This window comes from Bidens hawaiensis, unplaced genomic scaffold, assembly GCF_021521415.1.
Source record: "Bidens hawaiensis isolate Kalapana, Puna unplaced genomic scaffold, B.hawaiensis_p1.1 tig00026403_1, whole genome shotgun sequence".
Lineage (NCBI taxonomy): Eukaryota > Viridiplantae > Streptophyta > Magnoliopsida > Asterales > Asteraceae > Bidens > Bidens hawaiensis.
The window spans coordinates 204,912-225,570 of NW_027494247.1; the positions used below are offsets into that span (position 1 = coordinate 204,912).

At 33.1% G+C, this 20,659-nt stretch overlaps 2 protein-coding genes and 2 long non-coding RNA genes across 7 annotated transcripts; 1 reads left to right on the plus strand and 3 right to left on the minus strand.

Annotated features, from left to right (window-relative positions):
- Positions 1 to 1,883: 1,883 nt before the first annotated feature.
- On the minus strand, positions 1,884 to 7,080 carry LOC143573383 (lipoyl synthase, chloroplastic-like). The gene is made up of 7 exons (XM_077058275.1): positions 6,619 to 7,080; positions 4,781 to 4,944; positions 3,846 to 3,936; positions 3,580 to 3,737; positions 2,760 to 2,930; positions 2,086 to 2,200; positions 1,884 to 1,976 (listed from the first exon to the last, which is right to left on the minus strand). Exons 1-7 carry the CDS (start codon positions 6,997 to 6,999, stop codon positions 1,899 to 1,901), a joined length of 1,158 nt encoding a protein of 385 aa, XP_076914390.1. The 5' UTR covers positions 7,000 to 7,080; the 3' UTR covers positions 1,884 to 1,898.
- Positions 7,081 to 8,134: 1,054 nt separating this feature from the next.
- LOC143573385 (protein LOL2-like) lies at positions 8,135 to 11,869 on the minus strand. 4 transcript variants are annotated; one of them, XM_077058279.1, is made up of 6 exons: positions 11,612 to 11,869; positions 9,686 to 9,796; positions 9,219 to 9,325; positions 9,021 to 9,104; positions 8,521 to 8,592; positions 8,135 to 8,429 (listed from the first exon to the last, which is right to left on the minus strand). In XM_077058279.1, the coding sequence occupies exons 1-5, from the start codon at positions 11,727 to 11,729 to the stop codon at positions 8,542 to 8,544; spliced, it is 471 nt and encodes a 156-aa protein (XP_076914394.1). In that variant the 5' UTR covers positions 11,730 to 11,869; the 3' UTR covers positions 8,135 to 8,429; positions 8,521 to 8,541. The 4 variants fall into 4 exon arrangements, with proteins under 4 accessions (XP_076914394.1, XP_076914393.1, XP_076914392.1 ...); XM_077058278.1 differs by having other exon boundaries at positions 9,213 to 9,325; XM_077058277.1 differs by having other exon boundaries at positions 8,546 to 8,592; positions 9,021 to 9,090; positions 9,193 to 9,325.
- LOC143573387 (uncharacterized) lies at positions 9,031 to 9,337 on the plus strand. Its single transcript, XR_013142423.1, has 2 exons — positions 9,031 to 9,148; positions 9,188 to 9,337. It is a non-coding gene; the product is annotated as an uncharacterized LOC143573387 (long non-coding RNA).
- A 6,432-nt stretch (positions 11,870 to 18,301) lies between the features above and the next one.
- On the minus strand, positions 18,302 to 19,179 carry LOC143573384 (uncharacterized). The gene is made up of 3 exons (XR_013142422.1): positions 18,961 to 19,179; positions 18,678 to 18,770; positions 18,302 to 18,590 (listed from the first exon to the last, which is right to left on the minus strand). It is a non-coding gene; the product is annotated as an uncharacterized LOC143573384 (long non-coding RNA).
- Between the last annotated feature and the right edge of the window lie 1,480 nt (positions 19,180 to 20,659).

Here is a 20,659-nt window from a genome sequence, read left to right on the forward strand (position 1 = left end):
TTAGTCACGATGAGTAAATTACAACTTTTCGATACACAAATAGTTACTAAACTAACCATGACGAGTAGTTTTGTTTACCAAATACATCGAACCGGTTACTTTCACAAAAAAAAACTAACTGGACCGGTTAGTTTGAAGCTCAATTAGTCATTACGAGTAGATCTTGGTCAATGACTAGTTCTTCCGTTAAACATTTCCTATACGGGTAGTTTATTACTGGTTAACTCGTCGCGACTAGTTTGACCTTACAATCTGCTTGTGGCTTCTCGTTTTAGTGGTAATCCGATTTATTTAAAAATTATTTAAAAATATATAAAAATATGGAAAATTCCCAAAATAAGTATTGATGAAAACAAATTTCAAGTTTTAGGTATCGTTTTCTAAAAATTCCAATAATAGGTATTATAAACTAGTCGTAACGAGTAAATTACGTTAACACACGATTAATTTGCAGAGTCAATTAAAACATGCCACGTGGCCATAAACTAACCGTTTCGAGCACGTTCACTAATCAATTAGTCGCCCCGACTAAAGAAGTTGCATGCCTCGTATTCAACGCCCAAGAGTACTGCATAAATCTTTTTGTAGCAACGCGTAGATTGCAACTTTTCGAGACACGAGTAGTTTACTAAAGTAACCATGACGAGTTGTTTTGTTTACCAAATACATCGAACCGGTTAGTTTGAAAGCTTAATTAATCATTACGAGTATATCTTGGTTAACGACTAGTTCTTCTGGTAAATTCCTATACGAATAGTTTATTACTAGTTAACTCGTCACGTTCTCGTTTAGCGGTAATCTGATTTATTTAAAAAATATTTAAAAATATACAAAATATTATTAATCCCTTATTTTTTATGTCATATTTAAAAAAATTTATTATGTCATGTCCTTATTTTATGTGATGCACTCTTTTTATGTCATTTTGTATAGAAATTATTATGTCATACACCCTATTTTTTGTGATCCCTTATTTCTATATCATCTTTTATTAAACTTATGATGTCATGTCCCCTATTTTTTGTGATCCCTTATTTTTATGTTATTTTTATAAAAATTATTAATTTACAACGCTTGGGTTTTACCGACCGAATAAATGGCGTTGTTCATATTTTAATGTTTTATATGCTAATCTACCAAACCCACAGTAATACACAATTACAATGTGAAATAAACATATTCGACCTACCCGACGCGTTATCCCACCTGTCCGGTGTAATGCGCCAGGTAAAAAAGCTAGCTTCTTATAAAAAGAATAAAAGATAAAAGGATTAACATTAAAGCACATTCAAATATTAAGTCATGATAGATCGTTATTAAATATAAATTGACAAGTTATGATAGATCATTATTAAATATAAATTTTTTTTTTTTGAATAATTGTGTTTTTTAATATACTATAAAACGATTACAATAAAGTGGCAGGTAAACGGGCAACAAGCTGCGCCGCAACCCCCTTTTGAATAGCAAAGCCAATCCTGCTAAAAACAAAACTTTGGGACCTAAAAGCTGAAGAGGTTCCGTGTACGACTCGCTGAACCCTACTAAAAAATTTCACAGCCTCTGGGCAAGAAAACCAAATGTATCAAAGGCAAATGGTAGAAAGACATGTTGATTATCTAAACAAGCTTTCTCGTGTTTAACAACTTTACCAGATAGTAATCTGGTCACCCGTAATATTGGACTTTATTATCAAACTAGAGTTTATTAGTAATCTGGTCACCCGTGGGCTTAATAAACTCTAGTCACATAATACAGTCCAATAATTTTGATGTGTTTTTGGTCACCCAGGGCCAAAAATACCATTTAATAAACTTGCTTATATTAATATCCAAAACATCAAATAAAATATATAAATTAAAATATTTCATTTCCTTTTGACGAAGATTGCAGTCAAATCATTTTGATATGTTTTTGGTCCTCTCTTTCACCATGGTTTGAACAAAGAGCTCTCCTGCCCTATACGACGATCGCACCTGCGATATTTCACATTCATAATCAGTCATGTTCAACCATTCTAACACGTTTTAACTTAATCTTTCAAGAAATAATAAATCTTTATTAAATAAAAAATAAGAAAAGTACCAAAGGTCCACCTGCTACATAGCGAAAACCGATGGACTCTCCGTAATCTTTCCAGTAGGAGAATTTCTGAGGTGTCACATATTCTTTCACAGTAAGATGCAAAAGAGTCGGCTGCACGCGTATATGTTAATATTAGCATCAAATGACCAAACACGCATAAATTTAACACTAAACTATGGTTTTCGTCCCTGTGGTTTGTCCAAATCTAGAGTTTTAGTCCAATAGTTCAAATTTGCGATTTTCGTCCCTGTGGTTTCATTTCACTTGCAATTAAACCCGACCCCGCTAATCCCGTTAAGTATGGTCGTTAAAACCATCAGTGTGCCCCTCACGCTAGGGGCAGTTTTGTCCATTTTTCTCCAGAACAAATCTCAATCCTATTTTGCAAGCCCCCTCACGTGAGGGGCTGGGTTGTATTTGGGGTGGGGGGAGGACAAAACTGCCCCTCACGTGAATGGCATGCTGATGGATTTAACGACCATACTTAACGAGGTTAGTGAGGTCGGGTTTAATTGCAAGTAAAATGAAGCCACGAGGACGAAAACTGCAAATTTGAAACTATTGGACTAAAACCGCATATTTGGACAAACCACAAGGACGAAAACCGCAGTTTACTCTAAATTTAATAATGAGAAAAGGGAAAATAAAATAAAATAAAATAAAAAAAGTTTGCCTGTAAATATTGTCCAAGAGTCGATATATCAACATCAATGGCGCGTAAATCATTCATGGCTTCCTTTAACTCAACCTCGGTTTCACCGAGTCCCAACATTATCGAAGTTTTAGTGATCATTCCATCCTTGCTAGCCTTTGCATGTTTCAAGACTGATAAACTTTGCTCATATCTACATCAAACCATAAACTTCTTATCTCAGATAATATCTAGATAATATCAACCTTGCCGCAGTTTCCCAACTCGGGCACCATTACTCGCCAAGGTCCAACTCAGCCAAAAGTTGGAGTACTCGGGATTACTCGGCCTCCAAGGTCAACTCGGCCACCAATTTTTTATTTATTTATTTTTTTAGTAAAAAAATTAAAAATAACAACAAAACATGAATTTTTTGAATTATGTTTTTTTTTCATATTAATTATGCTTATTTTGACGTGAATTATGCTTATCTTAACATATATATAATATCCAATAATTAATTTATGTTATATTTATCATGTCCGAGTACTCCTAGCGAGTTTTACAACACTGCAAAAAATATTATTATACATATAACTATGATAAAATTAACTAAATAATATATATTTTGTTGTAATATAAAGTTGCATTAAAAAATATATAAGAAAAATTATGTGTAAATAAATAATATAATTTAACATACAATGAACAATAAACAAAACCCGAGCTCAAGCTCTCATAAGTTAATTTAGCCAAGCTCGAGCTCTCATATATTAAACGAGCCGAGACAAGCTCAAGCCCGGGAGTTAATAGTACCTTATTAGTTATTAATCATAATGGCGTAAAACTTGAATAATACTCACCCAGCTCGTGGATCACTTACAAGTCTTTGTAACCGTTTAACGGTCTCAATGTTATGGGCAAAAACGTCTAATCCTGAGTTTGTCAACAACGATACAGCTTCTAAATCGCCTCTAAAATCAGAAGTCAAACACTCCACCATAATCTCAGGCTTCCTGTCCTGTTCAGACAAATCAAAGTTCACATATATATAAACACTACTAATATTTAACATAACCTGAAGCGAACCGTTATAAATAATATGCAGGAATCCAGAGCATTTGTATACCTTCATTGCTCTAACAGTCTCTGCAAAAGGACCACTCCCACCATCCGGAAGATCATCCCGGTCCACACTTGTTAGAACAATATAATCCACGCTGCAGGAGTTAAAATCCAACATACATTTATAGTATAATGATACAGATGATCAAACACATGAAATTCTACGTATAACTAACTATGTTGTCAAAGGCTAGTCAAAGGCGCATAGATGCAAAAATAAATAAATAAATAAAAATTAATAATAATAATAATAATAAATACTGAAATAAATAGGCTTACATCTACAAAAAACTAGGGGTGCAAACGAGCCAAGTCGCTCGTGACTCGTGAGCAACTCGAGATTGGCTTGCTGAAACCTCGAATGGAGCCGAGCTTAAACAAGCTCAAACCTAGAAATAAGCTTGTTTAATAAACGAGCCCAAGCTCAAGCTGGATCGTGAGCCTATTATTTATATAAATTACTCAAACAGACATGCTGACCAATTTTTTATTATTTTTTTTCAAACATGGTGATTAATATTTAGCCTACGAGAACAATAGTCATCGATGATTCACTCCAATCAGAAGCCACCAGATCAGCTACGCTGGCTGCTACGGCGGCTAAGGCTTAGCCACTTCTGACTCAGCCAGCGGAGCTGATTTGGCGGCTTCTGATTGGAGCGAATCATCGATGACTATCGATCTTGTAGGCTAAATATTAATCACCAATTTGGAAAAAATAAAAAATAAATAATAATAATAAAAACAAAAATAATACTGTTGATCTTGTAGGCTAAATATTAATCACCAATTTGGAAAAAATAAAAAATGATAATAATAATAATAATAATAAAAATAATAATAATAATAAAATTGGTAGTTTATTTAAGTAATTTTCTCCTAGTTTGAACCTTTGACTATCTAGATATGAAAACTGAAAATGTTTATAGAAAATACCACCCCCAGCTAACTACGGCTTCGGCTGTGTTCTGTGGCTCCATAGGGTCAAGTGGCGCCGGATTCCTACTGGTTTTCACAGCACAAAACCTGCAGCCCCGGGTGCAGGTATCACCAAGAACCATGATGGTTGCGGTTGCAATTCCATCACCACCTCCATTCCAACACTGCAATTAACATCATTGCTTCATAATAATAACACTCGTCATAGTAAATAAAAAAATTACCAAAATAGACAACATTAACCACTTTTCATAATTATATAAAGTAGGGGCCCACCTTCTGACCAAACAGGAATTGACACGTGTCACTTGTAGGCTAAGCTTAGCATACAAATGCATATTCTTAAATGTCTGTCTTGCAGGCTAAGAAAAAATACACCGGCTAAGCTGACTTCTCTCTTAGTAGCCGTCATATTTCGGTAGGCTAAGATGAGACAAGCCGAGCCCATGTGTTTTTTCCCAACCTACAAAATAGAAATCTAAGGAAATGCATTTGTAGGCTAAAACGACAGTGTCAACTCCTGGTTGATCAGAAGGTGGGTCCCACCTACTTTTTACAATTTCAGAGCCCAACATAGGCCGGCTAGTCCGATGTGATACGATCTTATTCGTCTAGAAGATAAATGTATAGAAAGTTGTATGCAAAAATCTTGCGTTTATTTTTTTAAAAAGAAGTGGTCAGCATTATCTATTTTGGTAATTTTCCCTAATAATAAGCCATGATGAGGCTATAGAGCTACTCAGTCGTGTCTAACGGGTCATGAATAGTAATGTCATGACCCCACGTTCTATGAATGTTATTTTTAAACGACTTAGTTTTGCTATCCAAAAGGGCCAGCGGGACAGCTTGTTGCCCGTTTGCCTTCTCTATCGATGGCTAGTAGGCCTGTAAACGAACACGAACCAGGTCATGTTCGTGTTCGTTCATTTAACTTTGAACAAACACGAACACTTAATCGAACACATATTTTGTGGTCGTGTTCGTTTATGTTCGTTTGTTTTAAGTTCTAAACGAACAGTTCACGAACATAAACAAACATAAATGAACATATATGAGCAAATGTAATTGAACATGAACGAACACACTTAAATGAACAAATATAAATCCATTAAGTAGATACTCTTCAAGATACCATTTAACTTTTTAAAAAGGAATAAGGCGTTTGGGATTCCTCATGTTACCTCCTTATAACTTTTCAATAAGTTACAAAAGTATAACTTATTAACTTTTCTCTCTCACACCAAAAGCAATCCCAAACACCTTATTCCTTTTTAAAAAGTTAATAAATTATAAGGCTATATGTAGTGGTGGGGCTACAAAATGGGCGACTTGTGCCATGTGGCGCCCAGTCAGCAAAGAGTGGGTTTTTGTTTTAGGGGTGTAATGGTTTTGTAGCCCCATATATATATATATATATATCACCCACCCACACATATTATTATTATTATTATTATTATTATTATTATTATTATTATAATAATAAAGCTAAACCAAAACCAAAACCAAAACCAAAACCAAAACCAAAACCAGGACATAAATTCATCCCCCCCCCCCCAAATCGCCCCAATATCGCCTGGGGGCGGTGTTCACCAAAATTGTCGCCCTTCTCGCCCCCCACCACGGATAGCCTAAGTTGGTGAAAATAAGCAATCCCAAGCACCGCTGTAAATAAAAATAAATGAATGTTCACAAACATAAACGAACATCCCACCGAACGTTTGGTTCATTTATAGACCTAATGGCTACACTATTTTTTAGTGAAAAAAAATATATAATTCAATTTGCAACTAAATATAATAATAATAATAATAACATAAAATTAGTTAAATCAAACATACTTCACCAATATTAGGACACTGAGCTTCCTCACAAACAGTGTTGAGTTTAAGCCGAGACAATGACTCTTTAACCTCCTGATACTTAACCCCTTGTGGGGCCTTTTGTCTAAGCCAACCCGGTTTCTTCACACTCGGGTCCCGACCCGTAAACGGACCCATACCACCCGGGTACGGAGGTGGGGTTGATGAAGATGAGAGTAAAGATGATGGGTTTGTGTTTGTTGGTTCTGTAGATGAAGAAGTTAGATTGGTGTTAATGTTGTTGGTGTTTGAATTGCATTTGATTGAAGATGGTGGGTTGTGAATGATAATATTAATATGATTGGAAGTGTTTGATGGGAATGAGTAGATTGTTTGAGGATTGAATTGTTGGATCATCATCGTTGTGTTTGTGTCAGTGTTTGTGTTTTTGTGTTTGAGTTTGATGTAAACTAGGAAGTAGGCAGGTGGATGTTTGCCTTTGGTAGATCAACAATATGGGTGTAAATTTTATTTAATGGTATTTATTTTTTATTATTATTATTATTATTATTATTATTATTAACAAGAAGTTTTAATTATTAACCTTATTATGCTTTTTTTAAGAATGTTGACTAGTATGACTGGGTGGTCGTAGGTCGGCTTGCGGTAGACCCGGGTTTTGAACCTCTCGAGAGTTTCTTTGCGCAACTCCTTATTTCCGGGTCCTTTTTGTGTCCTCAGAGGAACTTTCTACCCGGATCAGTTGCACCACCAACCTTCTGACGTAAGGCATGCAGGATAAAACATTTGCTTTGGCTTGGATATGAATTGGTAACCCCCTAAATAAAGCTTAGTTCTTACCTTTATTGTCATAACCTTATGTATTAAAATTTATTTATATTTTCTATTTTTTTAGTAAGGAAATGTTTAAAGTTTAATTGATACTATTTTTGGAAAAGTATTTAATAAAAATTACGAAAGGTGATTGATATGTATAACATAAGTTGAGTATTATATGATTAAGAAAAATGGATGATGATGATAATGTTAGGATGACTATGATTATTGATTGATATTACAACATATAGGCTAAAAGAAGAAAAGATTAAAATTATATATATATTGAATGTCTAAAGTTACTTAATACCAAGGACGCTAACTGATTCTTAAAACCAGCGTTCCATCTCAATAAATGGACTTGTTAATACCATTCTAACAAATAAATTTAGAATCATGGATGTACTAACAAATATTCATAATCATGGCCTCAATCGTATAGCTGTGGACGAAACAGACAAATCATGTTATATTCCACAACCATACGGGTTGACATAATTCACTGATTTGTTCACAACCTAACGTGTTTGAGTCAATAATTTGTAAGGCCGCATAACCCATCACAACTTCACAAGTTGCGGTTTACATGCACATTAATTAGCAGGGCATTGACAGGTCCCATGAGTTTTCTGATATCTTGTTCTAATGAACATTTCTAACAAATGCTAAAATATAATGCACAAATAAATTTAGGAACCATCATGCAATTAACACAATGTCATTAACCCATAATATATAACAAACTCGTATTGTTAAAAAGCTAGCAACCATTTAACAAACGAAATTATCAAGCAACCCGACCCACAGAGGTGTGCCCCCCGGGGGGGGGGGGGGGACTTAAAACACATTGAAACCTTGCATTTTCCTCTGTTACAACAACTCCAAAACAACATGACCATTTTTCTATTATATTACTATTCACATTACTACATCAAAAGCAGCCGCCATTATTCGTCATTTATTTACTTGATCGCCTTCTTCTCAGGTGTTACCCCGACAACAACATTGCTTACCTTAATCATTACAAAACAAAACCATGTTTAAAGAACACACAGTTGGATAAAAATATGAAAAAAAAATTACTAGTAACGAAGAATACGATACCAGTTTTCCACTCTCGTCAACCTACTTGGGATTCTCAACGATTATGGTTAGGTAATCAGATTGAGACGTTGGCTGCATAAAACATCAAACTTAAAATCGAAGCTTTTGTCCAGCATGATGTTCACTTTAACAGCTATAGGTAGCACTAACAAAAATTTAGCATAATTTATAGATTTTAAAAAGATTTAACATAAAAACCTGATAAAAATTTCTGAACTAACTAACAGATTAACAGCAATTAACTATACTTATAAAGCTCTTTTTTATTTATTTTATGCATAGTTTTTATGAAGGAGGTAATTATAAATTAATAATAATAAACCTTTTTATATAACTCAAAAACTAAAAAAAATTTTTCACAAAAACTATAAACTATAACTGTAAACGGGTTTCTGATTAATGTAAAACTGTGTATTACATCGTCAAACAAGCGTTGTTTTTTTCATTTTTAACCTACACTTAATTAATTTGGCATAAAAGAAAAGAAGCAGGCAACTCACTGTTGTAACAGGGGGCATTGGTCCTGATGTTGCAGCTCCATTAGGTCGCACGGGAACCGGAACCGGAACTCTTTCATTATTCATCTGCCAAAAATTTAAAGTATAAGTCGAATAAAACTTGTACCACGGTAAATCTTGTATCCTAGGTTTTGCAAATTCTCAACAAGAAAACAAATTGCTTGTTGTACTCACATTAACATTTGTAACGTAGTGACAAACTGCACATTTAACTGATGGAGCACCAGACGGATACATCAGCATTGTTCTGCAATTTCCACAACGTACTTCAGCAACCTGACTGGCATCTGTAAAACCAATAAACAAAAACCGAGTTTACTTGTGCTTCAAAATCATTTAATTAGTAATATTAAGCATTCTCCATAGCATTGATATAACAAAACCATTTTAAAATAAATGAATATATATCATGGGACGAGATACTATACAATAATGCCTTAAGTCCTTAACGTACGATAGGTACACGAGACGCTCAAAGGCAAAAATACAAAAACACCCAACCAAACCCTAAAACGCTCAGCCAAAAACTTAAACGCTCAAAAACGATTTTCGTGAAAAAAAGTAAAAAATTGATCGATTAACGATCCAAAATTGTTTATTTCGGTGAACCAATGATTAATTGGATATATATTGACGATATCGATTACCTAACGCACGATTAACAGTAAGACAACAGGAGCATCTGACACTTGTAGCGCCACGTGTATACATCAGCAATGTGCGACAACCTACACAAATCAGTCGATCCATTTCCATGCCTGGTAATACAATCATAAAATTAAAAAATATTATACATAGAGATCATTTTATTTCAATGCAAGAAAGCATTACGCACGAAGAACTAGCTTATGTAACGCCTGCTTTTAAACAAACTCTACTTATCATCATTGTGTTTTAATATTCAAAACAAATTGTTCATTTAAAGCGCTAGTAAGCAGATCATAATTTACTACTGATTTTTACCAATGAGGCTTCAACCTCTACACTGTCTTGGTGTCAAATAGTTTGCTGAATAGTGCTGTACAATATATAAATACTTGACAACAGTTTTTAGTGTAAAGAATTTAAAATAAACATTTGGAGCAGCTTTGGCATACATAATCCCTAAAATAAACCATATAAGCAGTTTGGATAAGCAATCTCTTAACATTCAGAAAACATAATCAATAAGCAGTTTTAATAAGCAGTCCCGTTATTCCAAACTACTCAAATAAGATCATTGTTCATATTTGGCACACACTCGGAAAGAACATAAAATTTTCAAGCTCTAGTTCACCGATAAAAAAAATTAAATTCCCAAACTATATTTAACCTAGAGTAAAAGAAAATTATAAATTTAATTGCAAGTTTCAATTTTTAGAATCAACAAAACTGAAATTCAATTACAGTTCAGCAATTTGCAACAAGTTAAATAATTACACATATTATCTTATCATCACAAGCCATATAAGTAGTTTTAATAAGCAATCCAAATGACCTTTAGTTCACTAAGCCTATGTTGTCAAAATCCCTTCGCGTGCGCCTAGGCCTACAAGCGAGGCGAGATGAGGCGCAGAGAAAGCGCCTCGGTGCCATTCAGGCGATCAGATAACTTTCAAGCGAGATTCTGGCCAGATTTTGGTCAGATTTCCATGAGATTTCGGCCAAATCCTAAAAATACTGGCAAAAGCCTGAAAATTCCGAGCAAACTGGTCTGAAACATCGAAAAATAGCCTGAAACCAGCCTAAAACATGCCTAAAACCCCAAAAAAATGTTATGCTTATGATATGAGCCATGCTTATTTTGGGCCCTCGCGTTTTAAGAGCCTTGCGCCTAGGCCTAAGGCTCAACCTTTGCGCCTTGTGTCTTTGACAACTACGCACTCAGCTAAGATCGTTGTTCAGATTCAGCTCACACTCAGAAAGAACATCAGGTTTTCAAACTCTAGTAGTCTAGTTCACCTCAAAAAAGAACTTTAATTACCGAACTATATTTAAGCCAGAGTAAAAAATATTCATGAAATTAACTTCAAGTTTTAGTTTCTAGAATCAACAAAACAAAATTATTAAAAAAAATAACTTTCTGTGTTTCCAATTACATTTCAGCAATCTGCAACTCGATAAATAGTTACACGTATTAATCTTATGATCACAAAAACAGAGCCAAAAAAATAATAATAACAATAACTTACAAAAGAGATAACAATAAGAAGAATAATCCACTAGAAATCGTCGAATTATTATAAATATTATAGATTGCTTAAAAATCTCTACTGTACAGAAAACATAATAACATATACATATATAATATATAATAACAACTCAATAATAATAATAATAATAATAATAATCTTACCTCTTAAGCTAACATTTATCCATTCAAATCAGTGTTTATTTCATGTTATTATTACTTATTCAACACGACAGTTCATTTACGTGTCATAATTGTATATATTATACTTTGACTTGTTCAACAAATTCATTATTAGTATTTAAAAAATTAGAATCATCAACTTACACTAATTTAACAGATACTGATTCAATCACTAATCAAAATTAGAATAACAAATAAATAATAAATAAATGATTAGTACCAGAAGGAGGTACAGATGTAAAGGCGTTACATAACGCACAACAGACGTTTGAAGCTCCTCCACCTCTAGGGTATATTAATATGGTTCTGCAACCACTGCATACTATTTGGCTCTGCATATTATTATTATTATTAAGGATGAATTGGTGATGAGGATGAGTAGGTTCCGATGAGATGACGGTTGAAAAGAGAGGTAGGTTTGTGATTGTGGTGGTAAAAGTAAAACCAAGCTTTTATTGTTTACTTTCTTCAGATTGTGATGCTGATTGGGTGAACATTTTTGTTATTATTATTATTTTACAAATCCTTTAAATAGACTACTGGCAAAATTATCGTTTCGAGACACACTCGTATTTCGATCCGGGAAAAACCCTCACCTATAGCCAACGCTCATGAACACTTGCCTGAAGGCACGGTAATGCGATGAGATAAAACTCGTTCAGTTCAAGGATCTAACTAGTGAAAGCCACATACTCGTCCAGTCTCTCACCATCACTCTGGTGCCTCTGATACTAAATGTTGTGAGTGGGTTTCGAACCTGGGTCACACGGAACACCAAGTTTCTTTCTTACCACTCCAACACTAGCAGACATGTTAAAACTTTCAATTTAATAAATATATAAAAGTGTAAGTGACTTAATTGTAACATTTTTTAAACTTGAGTTACCTAGTTGGAACATTTTTGAAATTTAGTTATTATTATATAAAATTGCCCCTTTTTTTAATGGCAAACTAATAAGTAATAACTCCAAATTATTTCTAGTTCAGTGAAAAGTTACTTATTCAAACGACCTGGACGTTCTCAAGATCGATCCTGAAATCACAAATATACTAGTCCTTTTACGTTGAGTCATCCATGCAAAGTGTTGTTTGCTGAGATTGAGCATGGGTTGAATAACTTCTTTGAGATTATCAAATCTCACCTTAGCTCTCAAAAGTTCATGGTTACATGTGTGTGTTGGTTGATTTTTTTTTTTTTTTTTTGGGGGGAAGGGGGGGGGGGGTTGTTGTTAGTGCTCGTGGTTGGAATGTAATATGGTTATAAATACTCGCGTGAATGGTGATATATGTGAATTTGTAAACAATCACTCTACTGATAGACGAGTTGCATATATGACTTACAAATTGCGTGATGCTCATATTTTTGGTTGTTTAAATTAACAAATGATCAAGAGTGAAACGACACAATGGAAATAACAGTTGTATGTTGGTAATATGTTCTTCTTGACACACAAATAACCATTCATTTCGACCATTGATTTATTTATGGTGTAGTTATTCAATGTTAAGAAAAAGAGCCAGTTCAAAATATGATACATTCAGTATGAAAAGAGAAAATGGACTTTAACCGGCCCACAAAAGTGTCCATGTAAAGATGAATGTTCAATAAACACGTTTCAAGTTTCAACTCACTAGTCCATTAGATATGAAGCTCGGCCCATGATTAAAAAAACAAACTATTTTTTTTTCTCAAAATACGTTTCAAATTTTCAATAGTCAATTCATTATCATTTTTTCTTATGTATGATAAGTGATAGCCATCGTGAAACAAGAAATCAAACCGGATATTACTTTATAAAGGTGTACAAATATGTATGTGTATATATACGTACGTGCTAATTTGAAATTAGCGTTCAAATAGAGTACTTATGTAGTTAATCATAGAATAATTATGTAACCATTCTATGACGTAATTACATAATTACTCTATTTGATTATCACAATAGCATATTAATTTTATTTATATTTGATTTAAACCATACTTTATAAAAATGTATAAATATATATGTATATATATATGTACGTATGACGATGCATGTATATGAGTGATGTACTGAGGTGTGTATGTAAAGTAATTGTTTGTAAATAATATATAATAATACAAATCATAAAAGAAAAGAAACTAAGGTCATATGTCCTCTTCTAGAAAGTCAAAACTAATGTGTTTTTGAAACTTGAGTATTGTATTTTTTTTTTAAATGTCAAGACTTTTCAATTTTTTGTTTGCCATTTTGAATCCAACTTTCAACATATATTATTACAGCTTTAGTATTACATATTAGATTTTATTAATCATTTAAAATAAACGTTCTTTATTTTTATACCTATTTGCATGTTTGGTCATTTATCATCTTACGTTGGACATCTTTTGTGTAGCCGAAGCAAGGCCGGCCATGGCATATGGCAGGGTAGTCGATGGTGCCCGACTACCCGCTAGGGTCGGATTTTTTTTTCTTTAAATTATATATATTTTTAATAAAAAAAACTATATATATACTTAATGTTTTAATAATATTACATAACAATCAACTTGGTCTAGTGACAAAGGGGATATGACTCCCAATCAAAAGGTTATGAGCTCTAGCCTTATTTGAGACATGTTTTAGTCTATTTTAACACATTAGTTTTTAAACAAACCATAACCAAAGAAGCCAATTTAAAATTAAATTGTTTAAACAAAAAAAGAAAAAATCTTTTTACTTTAGGCCCAAAATATTTTTCGCCTTCGGTCCAAATTTTTTTTTCAGTTTTCGGAGCCGGCCCTGAACCGAAGTTAACTTTTTATGTCAAGTCAATGGCAATTTCGTATTTTTATCCTAAAGAACTACTTGTGTAATTTAAAAGATAATTACACAACATAACTAGTCTATTAGAAATGTGATAAACTAATTACATAATAAAAGAAAATAGTTCTAAAATTACATAAATCGTGCTTTAAGAGGTATCCCAAATTTGTCCTTAATTTAACATAAAAACTTAAAAGTTAAGTCTAGTTAACATAAATGACCTAACATATTAAATAAAAATTGTCCAACGTTATTATTAAATATAAAAAATCACACATGCAAGTAGGTATAAAGATAAATGACGTTTTATGTAATTACTCAAGTCATATTAAACATGTAGTATAAATTTCTATAAAAAATAAATTATACTATATATTAATTAACTTGGCAATTTTGAATTTGTATCACCACGTTTTAAATTTATTATCCCATAAGTTTCATGAAGTTACATAACTTACATTATAACTTTTTAATATGGTAACCTCAAGTTTATTATGTTTCAAAAATATCCCTACAAGCTTTCAATATGGTACCAAAGCGATACCAATCAAATTAAGTTCTGATACATGCCATCACAACATGCAGGTTTTCTTTCACTCTATACATACAGGTGACAAGTCCCCGTCACAACGCGTAGATGCAAACAACTAGTTATAACCGAGTCTTTTAAATATCATTTAAGTCTTTTACATAATCTAAATACCATAAAATGTCAAACTTTGATAGTGGACTTTTAACATTTAATGTCGAGATTAGAGGGTGGGGGGTCAATCATAATTTAAGACAAGTGTGCCATGCAATGCAATGGCAAACACCAATTGTCTCATTTGGTGATCCACTCCTCCATGTTGGTATTAAAAAATAACCACTAGTTTTCCTTAATTTGGTCGTCATCTTTTGACTTCTATTTTCCATGCATATTTTATTTGAAATCTTTGAAACTATATTTGGGGAAATTAAATACACTATGTTTATTATTATAATTTTAATGGTTTACAAAATGATGTACAAATGTAACGTCAAACCTAATACATTTGAATTATTTAAAGCAATCAAGTTTGATATTACGTGTGTATATTAAAGTATGCATGATATGTTAGGCCAAGTCTCTAACGGGAATGTTTCATATAAAATGAATAAATTATATACATTTTCAAATCGGTGATATGAAATTGTTTTAATATAAATCATATACATTTTCTTACCTTTCGAAAACAAAATTCTAAACTTAATGCTTTGAAAATCATCGGAACACATCTTGATATTGCTTGCCCAATTCCGATAAGTTTAAAATAAATTATTTTAGATATGTTAAATGGACAACTCTTAGGTTAAACAAACATACACACATGTGTGCACGCGCGCGCGTGTTATTTTCTTCTGTTAGAGAAAATTAGAAAAATAGTCTCTGTTTTTTTTTCCAGATATATTATACCTCTATTGTTTGTCAAAAGAAAATTGTGGCTACGGTCATATACGTGAATCCATGGTCGGGTATAGTTTCTCTAACATATTTTGACTCTATTCAAATCAAGGCTAAAATGCATATACACCATGTGCGAATAACCACTTGTGTGTTAGCATATGCTCATACACACATCAAACATGCATTCGGTTGAAAATATTCCAACATAACTATACATGGACTTGCATATTAGCCACTTTCATTGCATATCTAAAGCGGAATGGCCACACAAAACTGGAGTTTTGCTATTTATGCATAAAGTTTAGATAACGAAGATCACTAACTCATAACTCATCTAAACACATATGGAGAATCTCATTCTACAGAGATGCTATTTTATCAATGAGAGTGGTCCAAAACATTTAGAAGGTTTCTAGAATCATGAGATTTGTCGATGTTTGTGGTTGATCCATAAAATAAATCATGCGAGTGGTAGTGTGCAACATTTATAACTTTTCCACAAGGTTAGCTCACACACTACAAAAAGGATAGGCATCTAGGACTAAAGAATCAGTCACTGATACCTACAAATCAATCCCTAATGGTCGTCAAGGACTGATTTTTTCAGTCCCCGGTCAGTCCCCTATTCCTAGTCCCAGATAGTAGTTTTAGTGACTGAAAATCAGTCCCCTTTGCATGGAATCAACCACAACTGACATTCAGTGTCCAATACACATAAATTCAGTCCTTAAACTGATCCATGGTACCACAACATTTCAGTCTCCAATTCATATCTTCCAAGAGTAAAAATCAGTCTCTAGTAGTTTGATATTTCAGTCCCAAATGCATTTCTTTAGGGACTAAAGATCAGTCTTCTAAGCCATGTCTATTTGTCTCTAACGCGTTTACTAGATTTGTAACTCCATACTAGTTCAGTCCCTAATAAGGTGTATTAGAGACTAGTTTTTAGTTTCTAATATCACAATATTTTAGTCATTAATACGTTTCTTTTAGGATAATTCAGTATTTAATAAGTGTTTTAGAACCTAAAAATTGTTCTCTAATAACATGTCTTTTCAGTCCTTAATATGTTTTTAGTGACTGAAAATTAATCTCAAATGTTTTATCATTTTAGTCACAAATATGTTTTTATTTAGACTAAATATCAGTCTCTTATAACGAAATATACCAGTCTTCACATTTAATCAGATTCTGAAAGCCAGGCTTCAATGTTAAACCAACAATATCATAACTTTGCAATGCTTGATATAAAAAAAACAAAACTTGGTTCAGTATTTCCAAACATTAAAACGATAGTAAATAAATAAACCATAAACAAAGTCTTAACTAACACGATAGCTAGATCAGGTCTTCACTATCACTTTCATTGAGTTGTCCACTTGATCCATTTCCTCCATTACTTGTAGATGCAGCTACCACGTTCTCAAAATCTGGAAACTTTGAACTCATGAACATTGACATTCTTTCATACTGTTCATTGCATTGTCTAAGTTTCTCCTTGTTTTGTTTCAGTTCCTCCTTGAGTTCAACAACCTGATTTTGAAGATTTTCGGTCTCAACTGAAGGTGGTTGAGACGAATCTGGTATCATCCAATGATCCTTTTTCCTCAGTACCGGTCCAACGCCCACCTCACATGCAGATTTTATTGTTTGCTTTTTAGCACACACACTTTTAATTGCCTTTTTCTCTAGCTCACGTTCCATATCAAGGGTTATGGTCGTCCATTCTGAAGTTAACTTATCCATTGCCTCGTCCTTATGGCGAAGAATATTTTCCTAACAAAAGAGATGATACGAACAAATAGTTAAAACTAATAATAACTAGAGGTGTCAACAGTTCGGTTTAAAACTGTGAGCGGGCTTAATTTACGGTAACCAACTTTATAAAACCGGACCGGACCGCAAATCTTGAGTATATTTTAATTACTATTTTTTTATACTACATATGTTTATCTGTTTTTAAATTATTTTATTGTTTAATTAAACTAATTCTATATATTATTATGCTATATGTATTTTTTAGATTAATGAATTAACAAATGTTAGCAACAATCATTTTCGTTTTATATAACAACAATATATGTTAATTGATATCATATCAAGTAGCCCTGCTTGCGGTGCACACATATGATGTATATATGTGTGAACCCTCGGGTGGGCAAAAGTGAAATTGCACTAATTTTGACGTTATTTTACTAATCTCGTGAAAATAACGTTAAAAGTGACGGACGGTTAATCAGGCATCATGTAGTGGCGTTGATAGCCGAAAGACAAGGGTACATGCACCGATCAGCCGGTGTCTAGATGATTGAGCGCTATGTGCCTTATGTCCAAGGCTTGATGCAAAACTACTATCGAGCCGGGGGTCTCACCGGAAGCAGCCTCTCTATCCTTATGGGGTAGAGGTAAGGTTGTCTACATCTTACCCTCCTCAGACCCTACTATAGCTTTGATATTGGTGGGATATACTGAGTACGATTAATGTGAGATCATATCAAGACATTTTGTTTGTTTTAAATATTTTTATGCATTTAGTGTACAAGTTTATGTATTATTAATATCAAGACGATCATTTTATGCAATTTTAGATAGTTTGTTTTATTTGTATTAGGATAGCTTTTTTTTATTTTTTGACTTATGCATTTTCTTATGAAAGCCCGATAAAGCTCAAAGCCAAACCTGATAGAACCGTTGTAACGGTTTGGTTTAGTTTGGTTTTGATTCCCAGTTGTTCAGTTTTGGTTTTCAATATAAAAAAACCGTTCCTAACGGTTAGGCTCAAAGTTTGACCAAAAAATCATGATAACCAGACCATAACACCCCTAATGATAACCCACACGGTAGAAAAATCGAACCATAAAAGAGAGTAAGTAGCTTACATATTCTGCACGCGCGTGATCATTTAACCATCCTTTTTTCTTAGCGTTGAAATGCAAGTTATAATAAACTTCAAATGGGGTAGGCGCTACTTGAGTCTCTTGATTTGTCTATGATAATATAAAGCATAATAATAACGAATGCAGCCCGTGTTTGATAGATCTAAAAAACTGTAACTTGTAAGGTTTAAATCTTACCATCTGGAATACATGATTGGCTATTGAGCGGGAGCCTCCTCTACTTGTGATAACTTGTTTACTTCGGTTAACTTCCATTTGTTTATTGTATTTCTATATAAGCAATATTCTCCATACATGTTAGAACTCACAAACTAAAAAAATTATGATGTGTATTTGAGCTAAACAATCCAGGGACCCGAGAATGCAATCCGAGAGCCCAATTAAAGCATACTATTACTACAACTATTTTATATAAAGGATATAAGAAGTAAGCATTTGATTATATAAAAATGACACATACCCGGGTTGATTCTAACTCCCAATAATCGCACATATCTTTCCAATCTTCCTCACTCCGACAGCCGGGTTTCATTTTTGATCTCGCCAGTTCCATATTGGTGTATCCTCCGTTACTCTTCCGGTAGTCACTTAAAGTACCTCGTGTGCGTTTCCATTGGGCATGTAGTTGAGAATCCACATGTGCCATAAAAACATTATTTTCTCGCAACAAATTGAATCTTACCTGCATTTAACACATATGTTAATAATATAAATGATAATATAAATCTTAATATTTTCTAGATAATTAAAAGTAAAATATAAACAACTTACTTGTAACTTTTCATACATTTGATTTTTCACATCTTGTGGTACTAAATCCTATTTATGGTACTTCATTGGGCAAACACTACGGATTACAATCCCACACTCAGTTGCGAATTGTGTGGCTGAAGTCTCAACGAAGTTTTTTGTACCAGGAGCGATGGTCAAAGAAATTTTAGAACCTTCAGGCAGGTCTCCAAAGCATTTATAGCACTACGGTTTATACTTCGACCACACCTTTTTGGTTCATCTACCGGTGGTTGATCTGCGTGTTAATCAATATTATTTCAAAAGCTAAGCCATATTCGTGATTTTTGTCCAGCTCTTATCCAAATTCATTGCAAAATTCTACTTAACAGCAAATATACATAAACAAGAATTTAACATTTTGCACATATTAATTAGAATAAGTTGGATTGTAAAAAATAAAAAGCAGGTCTGAATTGATTGTAACTTGGCTGCTAGCATAGATAATGAATACGGCTAATAGTGATTGTTTACACTAAGATTATTTCAAAATTCAAACAAAGGCAAATGACTAATTAGTTATGTTTGGGACATAAACATTTTTAATGCCGAAAGGAAAATAACTTACTGTGCATCATGTTTAAAATGAATTCTTTAATAAAGAAAATTCTTGATTGGTGATTCTTTATATAATATTTGTATATGCATACATACTTTCACAAAACACATTTCGAACACAAGGTGGAATTTTACAAATACTAATATGAATATTCACACATTTTGGATGCAAGCTGCAATTTTACAAATATTAATTACAAATATCAATTAATAACAATCCTAGGGAAATCAGAACTTTCAGATATTTACACGAATCAACAAATTAACCTAAAATCTAATTAGGGTTTATCAACCACTTTCAAACTATCAGATAACATATATAAGATGCAGGTATTGCTTAAATCTTGTAATAGTTCAATTGATACCTCAAATATGCCTACGAAAGACTGAATTTTCCGGTTGTTCTTTGCACAGACGGAGCGAGAGAGGAATGGGGAGTAGATGTTTTCGAGAGCGCGTAATTGAGGTACGAATGATTTGGAGGGAACGTAGGTATTGACATCCCGATTTTCTTGTTGAGCAGTTTAAGGTAACATTGACTAATTGGTCAAAATAGATAATAAGCTTATTTTGTTTACTTTATGGTTATAATATACCATCGATTATAATTAAAAACTTTTGAAAACTGGTATGAATTATTATTATTATTATTAACAGTACAAGTCTCAAAAATTAATTACTACATATATCGTTCTTTACAACTTGTTTACCTGCTTAAATCTAACGTATAATAACTTATTATAAGTGGATGGAAATGAAACCTGCATCCGATGGGACAACCCGAAACCCGACATAAATGGGACGGGTAATAC